A 20,783-nucleotide genomic window follows, 5' to 3' on the forward strand; every position below is an offset into this window, starting at 1 on the left:
GGTAGACAAAATAAAAGCAGGCATGAAAACAAAGGGTATGAAGGACCCTGCTCATTAGAGAGCTTATATTCTAATTGGAAGAGGGCACAGCTGAAACAAGAGTAGTACATGTGTTTCAGAGCGACGATTGGGATAGTTGTGAGGGTGCATTAGTGTGAATAGTGTTATCGCGAATAAGCTCATCTCTAAAAAAAAATTTAAAAAAAATAAAAAATAAGATGAGTTTTCAAAGAGCATCTAAAGATTTGATGGCTGTGGGTAAGTCCCTAAGTGGGGAGCAGCACGGGAGAAGTCTTGTAGGCGGGAGTGAGAGGTGGTTACCAGAGACCAGACAAGGCGCAGGTCAGAGGTAGATCTAAGAGGGCGGAAGAAACATAATTTTGATATAAGATTTTAGATGTATGCAGGGGTAGTGTTGTGGAGGGTCTTGTAGGCAAGGGTGAGTAATTTGAAAATCCCTACAATTGGTCCCTGTGTCCTCCAGAATCAAATTCAAAGTGGAGCGGTGAGGAAGATCAGTCTTACAGCAGCATTTAGGATGGATTGAAGTGTGGATATATGGGTGTCAGGAATTCCAGATAACAGGAGGTTGCAATAGTCAAGATGGGAGATTTTGAGAGAATGGATAAGAGTTTTGGTAGCATGTTGAGTAAGAAAAGGGCGTATTCTGGCAATGTTTTTAAGGTGGAGTCGACAGGACTGGGAGAGAGTCTGGATGTGAGGAATAAAGCAGAGGACGGAGTCAAGTGTGACACGGAGACAGTGGGCTTGGGACACTGAGGAAATTGTGGTGTTATTGACATTGAGGGAGTGGTGAATCTGGCAGAAGGGAAAATAATAAGCTCCGTTTTGGACATGTTGAGCTTTAGGTAGTGTTGGGACATCCATGTGGATATAGCAGAAAGACAGTTGGTTACACGAGATAGTACAGAAGGAGAGAGGTCAGGGGAAGTGATATAGATTTGGGTGTCATCGGCGTAGAGGCGATATTGGAGGCCAAATATGCGAATTAGTGTCCCAAGAGAAGAGGCGTACAATGTAAAAAGTAAAGGGCCAAGAACAGAGCCTTGTGGGACCCCAATAGATAGTGGGCGTGGAGGGGAGGATGTGCCAGAAGTAGAAACACTATAGGAGCAGTTCAATAGGTAGGAATTGAAGCAGGGAAGAACTGTGTAACGAAGGCCAATGGAGTGAAGGGTGTGTAGAAGTGGGTGATCAACATTCTCCTGGACATCTTTGCTGCTTTTGATACGGAGTATGATGAAATTACCATTAGATTTTGCAGTAAGTCGATCATTGCTCACCTTTGTGAGTGCAGATTTATGGGAATGTTGGGGGCGGAAGCCTGATTACAGAGCGTCGAGAATGGAATGAGAGGAGAGAAAGTGAGACAGGCGTTTGTACATTAATCGCTCAAGTAGTTTGGAGGCAAAGGGGAGGAGAGAAATGGGGCGGTAGTTGGGGAGAGCGGCTGGATCGAGAGATGGTTTCTTTAGAATAGGCAAGATGAGCACATGTTTAAAGGAAGATGGATATGTGCCAGTGGAGAAAGATATGTTGAAGAGGCGAGTTAGAGGTGGGCATGCAGTGGAGGAGAGGGAGTGGAGTAGTTAAAAGGGAATAGGGTCGAGTGAACAGGTTGTAGGGTGAGATAAGAGGAGTGCAAAGACTTCGTCTTCAGTTACTGGAGATAATGAATTAAGGGTGGATTGGGGATTGTAGGTAAAGGTGGGTAGAGTGTGGAATTTGGCATGAGGAAATATCTTATCGAATGGTGTCAATTTTGTCTTTGAAATAGTTGGCAAAATCATGGGCTCTGAGGAAGGAAGGAGGAGGTGGTGCAAGTGGGCAGAGAAGCGAGTAGAAGGTGGCAAAGAGGCGACGTCAGTTAGAAGACTGGGTGGAAATAGAGATTTGAAGAATGTTTGTTTGGAAATTGAAAGGGCAGTGCTGGAAGATGAAAGGATGAATTTATAGTGGAGGAAAACGGGATAGAAATGAGATTTCCTCAAATGCTTAAAGCATTCTTGTATCAGCCAAGTATCGCAGACTAAGTGATCAGGAGAAGAAAGCTCACAAGATGTGCTGGAAAGCTGAGCTGCTTAAAGGGAAATATATACCATAAAACATGTTGACTTTTGTACCATCAGTAAAAATATTGTCATAAGAATAAGATACTCTGCACAGAAAGCTTGATTTTAATGCATTTTGTTATACGTTTCAGCGGAGGTGAAATAATCATATAATCTATAACCTCAGTAGTTAAAAGATGCCACATCTGATAAAATGCCTACATGGCTTAAGTAGGATTACATTTTTAACAAAAAATATTGTAAAAATGGGAGTATCCTCATTTTCTTCAACAATCATACCTTTTTATTTAATCATTTTATTATAACACATAGATTCTAATTGTCCATAAAGTTCACATTTACGGGGACTAAACATAGAAAAGTCTGGAGGTTAGATACACCTTTATCTCTGGCTTAGATGATTAGGACATTGCTTTGGTCCCCTGCTGAGAATAGTAACCTTGCTTTCATTTGGTTGCGACTTTGTCTGATCTATCGGTCAACTGGAAATGTGTTAATCATACAAACATGAGAGCTGCAAACATATGTCTACAATACCATCATGTTTCTAGCCTAATCAGGATAATTCTGAAAATAATGTTAATGTTGTCATGATCTATTCTAATATCTGAATTTACTTTAGTCAATATGGTTTCCAGCAAATAACTGTGTAAGCAAAGAGGTGAATGTATTTTCATGAAGGACACAGAAATGCTTCAGAGGCCTGCCTTCCGTCAGGTTACCTTGGCTATTTGATCAGATGCACTATTTCCTCACTTCAAGTACAGTATAGTCTTAGGAGTTCCGTATACTTTCAAGAACCCATTACTAGAACAGTTCTCGAAAAATAGGGCAATAAATTGAATGTAAAACGGATTAGCATACCAGCACACCTCTTTCAGTGAGGTCACATGTGAGGTGGGTGGAGAGGAGGAGGAGCAGAGAGGAAAAGTTTTTTAAAAAAAAGTAGTGAAATGATTTGGGAAATTATCCGGTTTTTGGGGGATCAGTCTGCTACTGAGAAATTGTCCCAGCCTGATAGCCTTTCTTCAGGCGGGTGATTACATAAAAGAGTACATCAGTGTACCTCTTTTCTTTCTGTGTTTTATTTCAGTTTTAATTTAAGAAACATTTTGTATTTATATTTTGTATGTTAGATTTGTAGCTATGTTTTTTCAATAAGCATAGCGACTTTTTTGTCATATTAAATCCTATTCAATAATGTTCTAACTTTGTGTTCTTAAAATATTCATATGCAAGAAAGGTTTGGTTTTTATAATGTTGCATTTAAACAGGGAATTGTTTGGTTTACTGCACATATGATTAAACTAGCTTGTGATTACATTTTGGAATAAGACAGTTTCAGCTCTTGAATGAAATATCTTTGTGGTGGCGGGATGTTAAATTGTGAATGCGAGATAGATTTTTGAAGGGTTCATTCATTTTTAGACAATCAGGTGTTTGACCTATATTTAATATAATTTTTCTTACCAATGCATACAATATACATACCGGATAATCTGGTTTTGTGACGTAGTCCAAGCCACTAATGTGTTCAAGGAACACATGGAACTCTGGGGGAAGATGTTTCAGCATAAGGCGATGTTCATATCGTTCCTTAATGGAACCAACTTGTTCCTACAAATCGAGACAAAACAAGTAGTTAGACCAGGCCTGGATATATTGATCTACAAGTTAAAAACCAGAATAAAAAACTAGGGGCCAATAAATAATTGGTAGGTATATGCATAATAAGCTAAAAGCTAAGTAAATAAATAAAATATAAAATGTTACCTATATTATAAAGCCCAAAAGAGCAGCATATTATACAGACTGTGTTCAAAACTGTATACAATGCAGGCAATGTCCTGCAAAATTACACCAGCTCAAGCCCCTGCAAAATGATTATACGCAGCCTTTGTCCCTCAAAGCATAAATGCAATCCAGCTCATGCCACCCTACCAAAATAACACACCAGCCAGTGCCTACCTAACAAAATTATTATATGCCATACAAAAAAAAAAAAAGTTACATAGCAGCCTGTACCCCATAAATTAATGGCACACCCAGCAAGTGGCTGCAAACCTAATTATAAAACCAGCCAGTGTACCCAAAAAATGATTACACACGAGCTTCTACCAGAAAAATTATTATACATCAGCCCTCTGCCACCGCAAATACACCCCCCCCCCCACCCATCAACGCAAAACAATTCATATGTTACAAAAGTTTTAGTTTTATTTTCCCCAGTGTGAGCTCTGACATCCCCCTTGCACACCCGGGCATGAGTGCCTGCCTCTCCTCCATTCACCTATCAACAATTGAACAGAGAAAATATGTGATTACTAAAGCCCATGTGCACAAGCCCTAAAATGCCCCCTAGCCACAGGGGACGGATATCACTCAAATCAATGATGTAAAATGTGACATTATAATTTGGCATGTCTCTTTAGCCATACGATAAACCCTGTAGTCGGCCAATGTTGCCATTTGTATCTGCTTATATAAAAAGTAAATGTGAAAAAGAAATCAAGGGGAAGAGGAAAGTTGTGAACCAGGTGGGCATTGTCAGTGACCTAGTGGACAGGATCTGTATGTGAGCTAGTACCAGCAAACCACTGTATAAAGCCACAACCAGCATGTACTGCAATAGGAGTGAACACTTAATACTATTTCCCCAAATGTCTTAAATAAGACAAGAAGCAAAACATGTTTACCTTATCTTTTATCTTCCTCCATGGAAGCTGTCCAACTACAAACTCAACCAGCATATAGAACAGGGACCACAGATCATCATGTCGGCCCATCTCCTACACAGATAGGAAGTGTATGAGGGACTGGAGAATACAAAGTTACTTCTGTCTACTCTTACATATTAAAAAAAATTAAATAATTACTTGAATTTTTGAATTTAGCGACCACAAAAACTCTAAATTCGTTCAAATATCCTTAGTTACGGACATTTTTTTTTGGGGGGGGGGGCAGTGCAATCATATTAAAAACAACAATTTCTGCATTTGGAAGTAACAGATTTACAAAGCAAGAAGAAATTGTAATTATAAAATTCTCAGAATTTCAAATACTTATGATCCTAGATGATGTGGTGGAAAAATGCATTGTTATGTTATTATATAGGTTTTAAAAATTAGACCTGGCTTTTATTTTGCAGCTTTTCTACTAAAAGGTTCTTGAAAAACAAATTACATAGGATTTTGCTAAATATCCTTGTTTTAAGACTTAAATGTAGTCCTATAGTTCACTCTTCAGCAATGACATCACCGTTGAATTCTCCAAGCAAATTCTTGCCACATTGTTATAACATTTCCAGGGATGCATAGCTGCAGAGCAGGTACAATAAATGCGCACTGTCTAGACTAGCTTTGGTACACTACAACCCCAATTGTGTAATATGTTGGCGCTATAGAAGTAAAAGTTAATAATTATAGCAGGTTCACTGAACTTTATTAGAATTTAATTGCATTTTAAATACTCCTTTCAAGAAATATTAACTTCTATTCTAAATCCCAGAAAATAAGAGTAGATGGTGAAAGATCACATTCAATTTATGTCCAAAATATTCTTGGGGAGACCAACAAGTGTTCTCTAAATATATATACTTATAAAAATACAGAGACTTATAACATTCTAATCCATATAATATTCCAATCCATGTAACAACGTTTTCAGTGTTATCAGATGTTTGAAAGTAACAAATGAACATGCAGCTTTTCCCATCTGAATGAAAACTAGAACGTGTATAATAAAGGTCACCGTGGGGCCCCATTTTATCTCCCAGTTTTAGGTTTGTTAAAAACAAATAGGATAGTTGAGCGCTTCTAATATCAGGATAACTACGGAATATATTCTTATGCTCACCCTGTTCCTGTGCGCGTTGACAGAAGCGTACCTTACAGTTCCACGAAATCCAGCTACAGCACGAGGCTAAGATAGGAAATAACACTACTCATCAGAATATATTGGTTATGTCACATGAGATACCAAGCACAATACTAGTAAGAAACAATAGGAGATATAATAAGGTATCACAAAACAGTGGTAGTGGATTCACATACATCCTATGCAATGCAGGTGTACCGATGGTAAAGCATTTGTGGACTCTAGATGTTACCAGCAAATAATTAAAGTATTCAGTAAACCGAGTGTTAAAAACAAAAGAAAACCTTTTTAAAATAAATTGGAAGGAAAAAAAAAAGCTTCACAAGGTAGCGGACAGTTAATCAATTTCTGGCCTCAACTGAACTTTGGGAGAGTTCAACAGAGATGTAAAAGCTAGCTCCATATTTATGTAGTGCCCGTCCCATTGCCGGCGACGCAACAGGTAACGGGAGAGGATTGCATTTCCATTTCCTGACAGCCCATTCACCATAGGCAGAAGAGTTTGCGCAAAAGAAGAGGTGCAGGGAAGTGGTAGGGGGCAATGAATTTGCACCAGTAGGAGAGAGGTTCGGGGTTAGCAGCAGGAGAGAGAGGAGTTGCGGAGCGGGAGAGGAAAGACGGCGTAGGCGTCAAGCTAGTCCAAGATGAAAGAGGGAGACTTCTTATCTTGGTGAATGGCGAGTGAACAGAGAGGACTTCCAGCAAGAGGATGTTTGGTATGAGAAACCAATGCAGCATTTCACCCCTCTCTATGTTGACATATAAGTGCACCCTTACCAAACATACCTGTAATAGACTGAGCTAAATATATATCTTATCCAGGGTTGGGTACGATCTAGAGACGCTGAATCTGTCGACAGTCAGACTGTCGTCACGAAAACGGCGACAGTCAGACTGTCCAAAGATTCAGTGTGTGGACATGGTTAAAATAGAGAAATTGCAACGGTCAACAGGACCAGCCGGAACGAAAGAGTTAGCACAAAAAAAGTGATAAAGTGTCCTCCCCCCATAAAAACAAATAGAATTACAATCGCTAGATCTTTCATTGCGCGGCGGGAGCTCTTTCTGTCAAGAGCTAGTATGCGCAGTTTGTAATTAGGTGTGTTTGTGTATGTTTTTAGATTTTATGTAGTAACTGTTATTAATGTACTGCCGTTTGAATGTCGACATTGTGACAGTGGACATTGCCATCTGTCAACAGTCACGATGTCGCCATTTTAACTACATGAACACACTGAATCTGTTGACGACCGACTGTTGCCATTTTTGTGACGACAGTCTGTCGACAGATTCACGTCACTGCATCCCCTTAGCCCCATACATATGTTAAACCACGGAGATACCCACCCAGTTGTTGGATACCTTAAACATACAGTGTTCTTGGAGAATATCACCTTTCAGACTGTACCTACAAAGATACACGGGAGGAACTGTGAGACTGTATAGATTTAAAGTTGAGTCAACCACCTTACCCGTCATCACTGGGTTTATATATCTACTCACAGACTACATTCAGCACATTCACATGCATATTTGTGTTTCCCTCTAATACAGTATTGTCTGTACCTAAAATTTATTTCATTTAAAAAAAAGAAGCACAGACTAAGAAAAACCCAGAAATGCTGATCTATAAATATATATTTATTAAAACTGTCAATTTGCATTACTTCTCCTAGCAGGTGATGTTTTCATTAATATAGATCAAGCATCAGTGCTCTGTCCCGTATGTCGTATGTTTAAGAGCTGCAGTGATGTCCCGGCAGCTGACTGTGGTAAAAAAGAAATCCCTGAATGCATCAGCTTTATGCAAATCAGAAAAGATGCTTCTATTTTTTGCAATACCTGCAAAGTCTTTAAACGCAAAGCGGATATGTACACTTATTGTTTATGCAGTCAAATATAAGAAAATGTGCACAATTACTTTGATTTGACGGGCTAAAAGTGTATGTTAGAGATGTTCAGGTCACAAAACAACAACAACAACAACAACAACAACAGAATAAAACCTGCAGTACATCAAAACCAGGGACGGACTGGCCATAAACGTTACCAGGAGTTTTCCTGGTAGGCCAATGACCACCCCATAAGATTTATGGGGTCATGGACAAGCTGGTTGTGTCCCAAATTTAGTTATTTGGGCCAGCATCTCTGTAGGCTGGACCCTGCACGGAATGTTGCCTAAGGCAGCACATGGCCATTTACACAGGCAGACTCCAGTTGTGCATATGTCCCCCTGCGACCGCCTCTCCTCCACTTCTCCGGTTTTCACACCTTTTCCACCTCCTCTTCTGCTGAAGTTGATGCATCAGGCAGAACCTGTTGCACCAAACAGAAGCACAATCATGTCCAACGTCACATAATTGAGCCTAGAGGATGGTAGGCAATTTTCTGATTTTAATACTTTTTGCAGATTATCTCAATAGTAAACTTTGCTTGCATGCACAAAGGGGCAAAAGGCCATTTAATAAATCAATGGGGCTGTTCTTTGCTTCAAATGGGTTACCCCCAGAGAAAACGCTGCTCTCGCTGGTGGTTACCGCCCGTGAAAAGATTGTTTTTGCATGGGGAAGCCTAACAAATATTGCGGCGATATTTGTACAACCACAATACCAGTTCTCTTATTGCCATGTCAGGCATTGGCCCGGTTTACCACCATTGTGGCTATGGGCTAAGGTGTTGGCCCCACCTACAGTTGTTTAGTCATGTCTACATGAGGCCACTTTAGGTCCCGAATCCGCCTCCTTAATCCAAGCCCACCACAAATCACATGCATCCTGCCCAGAACTCAGAATTTTCTCACAATATGCCCACAACTGTGGGTTTTGGATACCTCTGTGCATAACCATGAATACCTGTTAGACCAAAACGCTCACAATCATGTATAAAAGCATGACCACTCAGCCTCCTGCCACCCACATCTTCCAAATAGCCTCCATACAGGTAAAACATTCCTCTTGATGAAGTCTCAGAGTTGTATCTCATGAGAGCAGTGTAGACTGATTTAACCGGCTTGGCACAGTCAGTAATTAAGCCTGAACTGAAAACTACAGTTGCTTGGCACATTAGTTTATAATTAAAGAATAATTAAAAAAAAAAAAAAAGAAGTGATAAATGGAACAGACATCAACACACTGCCTTATGTAATGCACTTCCAAATCACACCAAGTTTGCCAATATGCATATTGGCCATTTCTCCATTCTGGTATTAATATTGTAGCTATTTAAGAAATGATATATAAATATAATATCTCCAGTAAGTAAAAGAAAAATGACCAGGAAGAAACATCCCCTATCATTAAGCAGCAAATGTTAATACATTTTATAGCAAGTTAAGTAAGTAGTACCTATCCAGTGATAGGCATAGTTTAAAGATAGGTGAACAAACAAATGTTTGTTCATTGAGTATTAGAAATCCATTTATACACAACAATTTGTTCATTTGTAGGAGTAGATAATGAACACTCAGAAAATGTTTCTTCATGTAGAGACCCCATGTCAGCTAGAAAAAGGCTGAGGCTTTGAAACACAGAGAAGACATCTGGAGAAAGTCACTGACGGCAGCAGTTATGTTCGAATGATGGGCAGGAAATAAATATGCTACATAAAATAGTAAAGGTAACCTATATTTTGTCATGGTCATAACAAATAAACTGTGTGGAATGTGTGTGTATTCTTTGGGTTCGCATGCGTTTCCTCCAGGCTCATCGGCTTTAGATGATTTGACCTGTGTGTGTGTGTGAGAATTTAGACTTGAGCTCCACTCTTACACACACAATGTGAGTGAATAAATCATTCTCTGCAATTTGTCCTTAAAACGCAAATAAGGCCACTTGTGGATATTTCTATATAGAAGCTTATCTATGAAATAATGGTTTGTTTTTACATTAAGTAATATCTGTTTAGCACGCAGTCTGTTCTACCCCTCAGAGAAAGCAGTCATTGCTTCAAATCAAAATCAAATCTTGTGTGATCACTCTGCAGTTTTAAAGGTAACAAATGTCCTGTGCAGACTGCAGTTGTGAATTCAGACACAAGGCCAGAGGCAGTATGTCACAGCAAGCTGACAGACACCGCTTTAACATTTGAGCTTTTTGTTCTATATCAGAACAGTGTTATAAAAAACAGTTTCACATTATTATGAAGGAGCTATTTATGATCAATGAGGGGGAGGGGGGGGGATTAAAGATTAATTAAGGAAAAGTTTGCCTGTGTAGATTTTTTTTTTTCTTTGTGGTGGGTGTTGTCTCGGGATAGAAGATAAACTTCTCGAAATCAGAAGCCCTGGCGCTCCACAATCGCTCACTTTATCTCTTCCCAAAAAGATAAAATACCTTGGGATCCTATGAAACGCTCTACCACAAGAACTTCCCACCACTGCGAAGTAGAATTATAAAATAAATCTCCTTTTGGAAAACCCTTGATAATATCATGGCTGGGTAGTATTATAGCCCCCAAAATGAACATTCTCCCAAATTGATGTATTACCAGACTTTCCTGAAAGCAGTCCCATAATCAATGTTTGCCAAGGTACAAAAGTATTTCTCTAAAATTTTAAATAGGAAACCACCAAGAATCGAACAATTGATCCTTAAGAAATCAATCCTGGCAGAGAGGCAGAGGGTTCCAGATACAAAATATTAGTAGTGGGCCACGGACCTGGCACAGATTGCCAGGTGGTATAATCGCTTGGGTAGACATAGAAACAAAGTCATTAGTCCTCGCATCCCTCTCCTCCCTATCTAGACTTCCCTATACTTTGCAGACATATAAACCTTAGCCCGTTATTTATCCTCAGATATGTACGAAGAAGTGTGTAACACATTCATATAAAAATTTAACCTCTCATCTGCCATCTATTCTGCCCCCATATCGAACAACCCCCACTTCACTCCAGGTCATCCAAAATGGGTTCTTGGAGCGATGGTCCCACATGGGTATTAACTGTATAGCTCCCTGCCCACAGTTAGAGGTTATCCAACAAAAACTTCAGCCGAACCTAAGACTTTGAATATTTCCAGGTCAGGCATTTTGCCCACTCACTGCACCCCCTGTTTTTTGCACACTTTCCCATTTCAAAACTATATGCTTACATACCGCCCTCGGGTGGGGCATGATTTCCTCAACTTACAACAACATGTGTATAGTGTCAACATCAGAACTCCACTGCCGACATGAATCTGAACAGAAATTGGATCTTCACCTCCTGCCCAAGGAGGAGGCCTGGCAAGAGATCAAGGACAGATTAATCATGCACCTCAACTTCTAGACTGATCAAGAAAAATTCATATTAAAAAAAAGTGTACTATCAGTGGTATTATACCCCTGATAAGCTGAACAAACAGTCATCACAGCTGACCCACCGTGCTGGAGGCGATGCAGCCACAGGGAAACTTTTTACCACATATGGTGGACCTGCCCCAAGGCCCAAGATTTTCTCGTTCTGGGACAAGATCCACAGATTTCTTAACTCTATGATGAAAGCCTTGATCCCTAATCATCCGTGGATCTCTCTCCTCTCTTATCCTCCCCAAATCTTATCTAAACACTCCATAAAACTGACTAACACATACTAGCAGCAGTCAAATTGGACATTTCATCCCATTGGAAATGGGCAGATCTTCCATCCCTTTCAGCAGTCAAAAACCGCATCTGGTATGTCACATGCATGGAACAAAAATATCACACCATCTCCATGACAAGACAGATCTATTTACTACAATTTGGACCCGATGGCTCTTCAGAGATGGACAAAACCACCATTCCCACGCCTAACAAATATCATGTTTTCCACGCTTTTCTTAACTCTCCCATTCCTCATACCTGGAAGAACGATCCCCACTTGACCAATTGGCAAATGGTTTGAATAAAGGAATCAGTAGAGCTAAATGTTTCTAATTCTAAACAAATAATTCCCAGCACACAGCTGAGCAATCCAATGCTGTCTGTGGACTAGTGATGCCCTCAAATGTAGTCTAATATCCACAACAATCTATTGTCAGCAATAATGATTTTATTAATAAATAAATGTTGCCATAAACAGGCATGTTAATAAAAAAAAAAATATTACATCATGCAGATACCATGGTTAAAATAGGATGGATAGGTGGGGAGTTTGACTGGGGCGGTAAACCTGTCAAACCGTAACGCAGGTGTCCTAAGGAGAGCTCAGGGAGGACAGAATCCTCCCGTGGAGCAGAAGGGTGCCATACACAGATCTGGAACACTCCGTCTGTAACCAAACAAAAAACAAGAATGAATAATCAGACCTATGTTCAGGCATATAAATTGCACATCCGAACCCTGGCAATGGATTTCCCCGAAGAGAGATGAAATGCGTTGGTAATTTTATCTTGACAGACTACCATAAGACACCGCGCTCTGATTGGTGGATTTATTTGAACTATATGCTATTCTCAGAGATTGCTTTTTAGGACATACATAGAGACTGTGGCCACAGTTGGACTAAGTACTTTTTTTTGGATTAATCCTCATGACACATGGTTCTCTACCATAAAATACATCCGGAGATTGAGGGACAGACTGTAGCCTAACCTTATGATTTATATCATCACGGACAAGGCTGCGGATATTACTGCACCAAACTTACAGGAGGTACAGTGCACATTCAAGTCTCATATAGATGACTAGAACCATTACTATATGGTCTTGTTATTTTCAACAGTGTATCCCCTATTGTTACACTGCTCAGTTGCAAGCATACAATCAGCATATATTGCTTGGTTAGCTCTATTCACAGCTCACACGTTTCCTTATTACTGACAGACTGTAGGCAGGAAATATAATACGTACTCCATATGTGGGATCTGATGTGAGATTTGTGATACGTTGATTAGGTAAATCCATTTCCAATACATTGGCAGGGTTTCGATGTGCAATTTATATGTCTGAACATAGGTCTGATTATTCATTCTTGTTTTTTGTTTGGTTACAGACAGAGTTCCAGATCGGTGTATGAACATATTAATCGATCCTATTTTAACCATGGCATCTGCATGATGTCATTTTTTATTAGCATGCCTATTTATGGCAACGTTATGGCAATAAAATCATTACTGCGGATAATAGATTGCCGTGGATATTAGACTACATTTGAGGGCATCACTAGTCCGCGGACACCAATGGATTGTACAGCTGTGCGCTGGGAATTTGTTTAGAATATAGATGATGAGGGGGTTGCCGTCGGCCCCAAGCAGCACGCTGAAGTTCTCTTCATACTGGGTAGTGCATTTATCTATTTGTAATCAAAATGTTTCTAGTTGACTGACACAACAGATGCAATTTTCGGGTGACAGAATTTACCAATCTGCCCAGATTATGACTGAATGGGACGATCAGTATGAATTTAAGCATACAGCCATTTCCAGCAAGTTTGTTCTAAAATAACAATATAATGGCTATAAACACTGCAGTGCACCATGATGTTAACTTACACAGCCAAGATTCAATGCTTCATTTCCAAGCTGAATCCATTAAGATTGAAATTAAACTAGAAGGCTAATTGAATTAGTCATTTTCAACTTCATTTAACAAGTCAGTGTTGAAGGGAGAGTAGAGCAGAACTTTGCATGCCCCCACTGTTCTCCGCATTTCTCTACAATCTCATTTTCAGATCATTAGTGACCTAGCCGCTGAAGACAGGTGCCTGAATGCAAATCCAGTTAAGGCACTGCCAGCATCTGATGCAAATCTGTTCTACAACAAATCAAATTCTCCATTCTCTTCTCAAAATAAGAGAAATTTGATTATGAGGCCTTTGTTGCCTAAAGACACACACACACACACACACACACACACACACACACCCACACACTATAACCCTGAGATATTTCAGAACAAGGTAATTGATGTTTGTTATTGCTGGAGTGAGTCCTCTGATAGCAGGCATCTCATTTAGCTAGCTCAGCACACCTGCTATTTTTGGCGTATGAAATCTGTACCATTCATTATTAATCAGGGAGTCACATAAAGCTAACAAACAAATAGCCCAAGTCATTACCAGCTGGTTTTAGGCTTCCAAAATACTAATTAAGAGTCTTATAAATGAGGGGGTGGGATACTTTAACTGAGCAACACATTTCCAAATTTATTTCATAACAATACACATATAAAAACAAACAAGGTGTATTTTGCTACCAATTTTGCTATCCGATATTAACCGTTTCATTGCTGTATGGTTACATTTAAGCAGTTATAATGGTAAATTGGAAGCCTTGTTGCATCACATCGCTGGGGCCTTAGGTACAACACTGAACCTATGTGCCATGTGTGTGGAGTTTGTATGTTCTGCCTGTGTTTATAAGGGTTCCTCAGCTTTCTCATGTGGTCCCATAGTTCAGAGATTGGAGTAAATTAAGTAGCTTTTAGATGAATTTGCACCAGTGTAGCGCACTTGCGCTAGAGAAATTAGAATGTAAGCTCCACTGGGGCAGGGACTGGGGTGCCCGAATGGAATTCTGTGAATGTACATAACTGCATTATATATTTTGACACAATATCTGTTAGAGCAACAATAAAGTGATGGCATTTTACAAAGGATCAGTTTAGGTTGCAGGTACTATGTACTTACCGGCCGCACGTCTCCACAGGAGTTTGTAAACTGCCTCGCCAGCCCAAAGTCCAGCATAAAACATTTCCGACACGTACTGGGGAAACGACCCATTGCAAAGTTTGACTTTAGAAGAAGGCAAAGAAAAATGGAAGATGCTGAATAAAAACTATAAAAAGAGCTTACATGCACCACTAAATAACATGGAATCACAAAAATAGTTGAAATGAAAATCAGGCTTTATTTATTGTTTAAATTGTAACGGTTGTGGAAAAGTGATCATGTTTTAAAATCTGTAGTACAGTACACTAAAAACCGGTTTACAAATGTGCTTATATTCCTGATATGCAAAAACATATTGTGAAAATTGTTCCTTGCGGCTACTATTTTAATTGCTTACATTTCTTGAGTTTTAGGACGCAAGGTTTGAACAGAAGCTACTACAGTTAGCCAAAAGAATATAGAAGAATAATCGCTCAACCTGTGGAAATTTAATGATCACCATTGTAGAAGAAAAATGTCAAAACATACACTGAACTTCAGTTTACTCTACTGTTGATCTACTGATGTCTGAAAACACAGTAATGAGGTTTTGGTGAATCAATATTATTCTGTATGGGCCCCATTTCATTCCTGCTGGCTTTGATGTAGAACAAATTAATATAATATAAATTTTAATATTATTGTGCTCATTATCCTCCTGTACGTACTGGTTTGATATCTCGATGTAAGAACCCCACAGAATGGATGCTCTCAATGGACTCTAGGATTTGACGCCCGAGCCGTAGCATGGTGCTGATAGAGAAAGTGCCTCTGGATTGGCTGCGGCGGAGATCTGCCAGGTTTCGACCCTGAAGAGACAAGACCAAGTCTTTTAATATACAGTATTATCGCACACAATTATGTAGTATGAGGAGGGAAGTGTTAATCTGCAAGGTACACAGACTGTACGCTAATCCACATAACAGTCCTAACGACAGACAAATCAGAAAATAAAATGGTGTAACCCTGCAATGACTATGAAAACTCAAGGATTATGTCTACTCCACACAATTGATAGATGCAAGGATTGTAGAAGAGCAAAAGCAGCATTGGATCCAAGGAAGGGGGGCCCCTAGCACCACAAGCCTATATTTAAATTGCATTCAAGACTCCAATGAAAATGGGAAGGGGTGGGGCCAATCGCAGACAGGGAGGGGGGGGGGGGGGGTTCAACTGGAGACAGCCAATCAAAGTGGAGGGGCATGGTTATGCTAAATCGCCCCTCCTAAAACTAATGTCTAGGTCCTCTCCTGAGCAAAAGGTGATGTGTGCTGTAATCAGTCCTTTGCTGTGTATACAAAACATCTCTGTAAAACAAAGGCCAACAGCTTACATTATGAATTAAGCACATACACAAGCTCCATGGTTAGTATTTTGAAGGGGGGTTCGGGTCTTCTGTTTAATAACAGTAAGGGTCCATTGATTTGAGGATTAATAACAAAAATAGGAATTTTAAATACAAGTTACTTTTGAAGACTTTATAGTACAATAGATTAGTTATTTATTTTATAATTGTTACAGAACTTGCTACTGTATGTTACTGTGATTTGTATTGTGACCATATACATTTATGAGTCGATCATCTATTTCCTCGTTTGCTTAATCCCTATCTGCCTTGGTTAGACCATTATGTAGCATCCCACTGCAAAATTATAATATATGAAACATAAATTAAACATCTATATTCCACACAGTTACTGTTTATTTACCTGCATAAGTAATCATTCTATTAAATATGAGTGAAAGCAGCTCTCTCATCTAGTTTGCACTGTAATATGGATTATATATGGTTAGTACAGCCCAAAATTCATACTGGTAGGTTTATGCTAGTATGTGTGTTTGTGTAATTTAGATTGTAAGCTCCAATGGGGCAGGGACTGATGTGAGTGAGTGCTCTGTACAGCGCTGCGGAATTAGTGGCGCTATATAAATAAATGGTGATGATGAAAGTGCTGCATAATATTTTTGAGCTAATAAGGACTGTATTGGAAGTGTGCCCCCAGTGGCCACATAAAAACACTGGTTTGGTTCTACCCAGCAATACCATTTACACAAAGCAGCAGACATGAGAATACTTTTTAGCAACCAACGCTCTAAATGGCTTTTGATGTAATGTAAGTGAACATTATAATTAAAGTGGTTAAGATAGAAAGTCTCCATTTCATGAGGGCTAATAATTGTCAGTGCTGATAACACCCACGACTTCATAGACAAAATATACCCGAACATGACTTCAGCAACATTAAAAAAAAAATGCAGACTTACCTCTTTAAAATGACAAGAGAACTATCAGACTGTGTTCGCAAAGATCCCGATCAGAAGTAATACCGACACTGCGTTTTTAAGTCATTGAAAATGGCGACCACCATATCAGAAGTTTCTAAAGCGGCAATTCCCCCTGACGATCCCTAACCTGATGTCTAACCATAACCGTAACACTTACCTTACATGACAGCTGGCATTGCCGCTATGAAAACGTCCAATATGGCGGTCGCCATTTTTCAATGACGTCAAAACGCAGTGCCGTTATTACTTCTGATCGGGATCTTTGAGAACACAGTTGGATAGTTCTCTGTCATTAAAGAGGTAAGTTTGGATTTTTTTTTAATGTCGCTGAAGTCACATTCGGGTATATTTTGTCAATGAAGTCGTTGTCGGTGTTATCAGCACCATTAATATCATTACCACCGTCCATTACTACTGATCCATACTGTGCCTAAACTAAATGTCTATCCTCTATCTTGTAGTATTCTCAGGAATACTTCATTTCTTTTCACTCAACGAAGCTCAGACCTTAGTAATAAGACAGGGAAGGGAGAGGGCAAAGCAGATAGATGGGGGATGTTGGTTCTCAGTGCATAGATTTAGTCACAGGTGTTTATTTATGGTCATCAAGTAAAACAGATTTTATTTGCACAAAAAAAAGCAAATAGGATTTATTTATGCCACAACTTGCTGCTAACATAATGGTCCTAGTTATTTACATGAGGCGTTATGCTACATGGAAAGCTTGCAGGCCTGTATATAGTTTTTAATGTCCTGTGGATGGATAGCTCCTTCACCAGTTACCAGAAACCTTTATGGCCCCAACCTGGTCACACTTCATCAGTATAAAAAAAAAAAAAAATGTATTCTACTGCAATTTCAATTGTAATGCCTTTTTTTTGGGGGGGGGGGGAGAGGGGGGGGGGGGGGGTTAATACTTCCAGGAATGTGCACCCAACACAGCCTTTCTTAAGAAAATTAAAAACCTATTGGTAACATGGGCGAAACAAAATAAATCAGAAAAGGAAAACGATTGGTAAGATAATGGTTCATGTGGCTGCCTTCTCCCCCTGCAATTCTGCTCTCCTAGGCACATGCCTAGGTAGCCCTTCCCAAATCCAGGACTGCGTGTGTATTGTACATTCGGACAGGGAGAGAACACAGTAGCTTGTTCCCATAGTCACTGGCAAAATCATACCCAAAAGTAGTATATCTTTAATAACATGTCCTCAATATTTTCTAGTGATGAGTACTGTAATACATTAAAGTATCCATAACCTTAACGCTAATAATAATAATACAAAAAAAAAAAAAAAAAAAAACATGTTGAACATTTTCATTTATTGCTCACACTGACCTGTAATTGCATGACGACATAATTAAATCGATCATTTCTCCCACATCCAATGAAGCGGCATACATGATCTTTACCTAACAAAAAGAACAAAGGGTACACCAGATTACCCATACATCCCATATGTTTTTGGTTTCAATGAATCAATGTGGAAAGCATGTTGTTCAGTTCACTAGGATAAATGGAGTAAGACAGTCACAAACCCTATTTAAAGGTTATTACGTTTGACATCCCTATACAGTCAATACGTAGGGTGGATACAATTACTGACCAGGTCATTTCTTTTTTCTCCATGTTTTTTTGTAGCAGAAGAGGCACACTCCAAACCCCTATGAAAAAAACTAAAACACTATGTAGGGATTATGGCATCAGGAAAACAGATTTATGGCTCCTATAATTATATGATGCCAGACAGAGCAAAAAGTCACTAAGGTGGAGGTTAAAAATAGTCTGCATATTTCTTACTTCTTAGCACGTAAATGACAACAGAAATAAAAATATTGATGAACTCTTTTTTTTATTCCTAGTACAATCCAATAATGAAAAGAAAATAGTGCAAGGGATGTCATAGAATTATCCCACCGAATGTTGATCAATGTATTTCTGATAAATCACTAGTCTATGCCATGGGCAGCACAGTGGCCTAGTGGTTAGCACGTCTGCCTCACAGCACTGGGGTCATGAGTTCGATTCCCGACCATGGCCTTATCTGTGTGGAGTTTGTATGTTCTCCCTGTGTTTGCGTGGGTTTCCTCCGGGTGCTCCGGTTTCCTCCCACACTCCAAAAACATACTGGTAGGGTAATTGGCTGCAATCAAAAAATTGACCCTAGTCTCTCCCTCTCTGTCTGTCTGTCTCTGTGTGTGAGTGTGTGTCTATAGTAGGGAATTTAGACTGTAAGCTCCAATGGGGCAGGGACTGATGTGAATGAGTTCTCTGTACAGCGCTGCGGAATTAGTGGCGCTATATAAATAAATGATGATGATGATGATGATGATGCTTAGAGGTATGTGCATGAGTTTTTACATTCAGATCTCCAGAAACGGGCTTACACAGAAAATCTTAATAATCAATCACGAGACCTTTTTAAAACTAAGAGATGGGACAGAAATTTTGCATAAACAACGTCACACAACTCCTACAAATTACTATTGAGTTAGTTTCCTGTAGTCAAAAGAGATTGTTTTCAAGATACAACACTACTGGCTTTACCAAAAATATGCAGTGTTAAAGACACAAAATTAACTTGATTGCACAAATAACCAATTCTGCAGGCAATCTGGGAAACTATAAAAAGTAAATTATATTGCATTTCATAAAAAAGGTTTAGACACCACTGAATGTCTACATGAAATCTATCATTTTACAATGTACTGTATAATGTTTACATGCAAAATGCTTCCAGACCCAAGAACATAAAAGTTACCATTTAAATCCCTTCTAGCTCCAACTTCAGCTACCCAAGTTCATTACTATAAAAAGCAATACTCTTTAATGTAACTAAGAGTATAAAAAGACACAGCAATATGCCACCCAGCAGTAGTTCAAAGTTACAGCAACTCTCCAGACACACAGTTAATTCATCCCAATAGTGTATTGTTATGCACGTTTTGTCGATATCCAATAACGATTGTCGAATCTCGATTTGGGTTTCCAAAGCAGAAAGTAATTTAATATCCAAAAGTAGCAGAATAACAATGCGAAATAAAACAAGTACTTATCGCAGGCGCTCTGGATCCAGTGAACAGTCATTCACGTCTTAAGGCGGTGGTCAAAGAAGACTGGTCACTAGGTCCAGAGCACCTGCTAATATGCAGTCAGTGAATACAGTAAAACAATGCAGATGATGTGGCTTGCTTCTATTGGTCCAGGCTTCAGGAGGGTCCAGTGTAATGCAGGTCATAGGCCAGTTCAAACCAAAATATCCAAAAGGTGGGGGTCATCTCTCCAGGGGATGGGCTCCGACTTTCCCACCCAGAAACCAGTTTAATCTAGTCTATTTACACATTACAGTCAGTATCACTTTTAAGTATTTATTCCCTAACATCACTAACTAGAGTATGCAATCCCTTCGGTGAATGAACCGGACAACTGCTGATGAATAGGGGATTAAAAGGACATTAAACATGACATAGTTCCTGCAACCTGAACCTGTGATTTCACGAATATGGATATAACTTATAATACTAAACATAAATACTGCTATATTTTGACATAAATAACTATGTGTTGCAACTACAATTAATACTAATTACAAATGTGTGTGTTCGTGTGAAAGTGAGCAAAAGTGTAAAACCTGTTATTGCCACGTGTTGCAGCTGGATATGCCCTTCCACGCTGCAGCGTGCTTTACGCATAATTTCAGACAAAGACAACCAAGTTTGCTCGATATTAATTGAGATGACTTTATCCAATTTGCTGACTTCGACAGTATACTTGTATCATTAGTTGGATAAAACAAATATGGACCTCTGCAATTCTGAGCAGAACCAGTAACCCCAGCTGCATAAAGCAGACTTAAGATGGCCACACATGGCATTTTATAGGCCAAACTGACACAAAACCACATAGTGTGGGGTTCAACAGG

The 20,783-nt window shown here is 39.3% G+C and overlaps 1 protein-coding gene across 3 annotated transcripts in view; it reads right to left on the reverse strand.

Moving 5' to 3' along the window:
- The window catches only part of TTBK2 (tau tubulin kinase 2), a 92,537-nt gene that overhangs the window by 26,644 nt on the left and 45,110 nt on the right, over nt 1-20,783 (reverse strand). For 2 of the 3 annotated variants that reach the window (XM_075192688.1, XM_075192687.1), the window contains exons 4-9: nt 18,200-18,273; nt 15,246-15,386; nt 14,557-14,661; nt 5,949-6,014; nt 4,790-4,882; nt 3,585-3,710 (exon numbers count right to left, since the gene is read on the reverse strand). In XM_075192688.1, the coding sequence (XP_075048789.1) occupies nt 3,585-3,710; nt 4,790-4,882; nt 5,949-6,014; nt 14,557-14,661; nt 15,246-15,386; nt 18,200-18,273 (605 nt within the window). The remainder of the gene's footprint in view (nt 1-3,584; nt 3,711-4,789; nt 4,883-5,948; nt 6,015-14,556; nt 14,662-15,245; nt 15,387-18,199; nt 18,274-20,783) is intronic. The other variant, XM_075192689.1, reaches the window with a different exon arrangement.

Source organism: Mixophyes fleayi, chromosome 12 (assembly GCF_038048845.1).
Source record: "Mixophyes fleayi isolate aMixFle1 chromosome 12, aMixFle1.hap1, whole genome shotgun sequence".
Classification (NCBI taxonomy): domain Eukaryota; kingdom Metazoa; phylum Chordata; class Amphibia; order Anura; family Limnodynastidae; genus Mixophyes; species Mixophyes fleayi.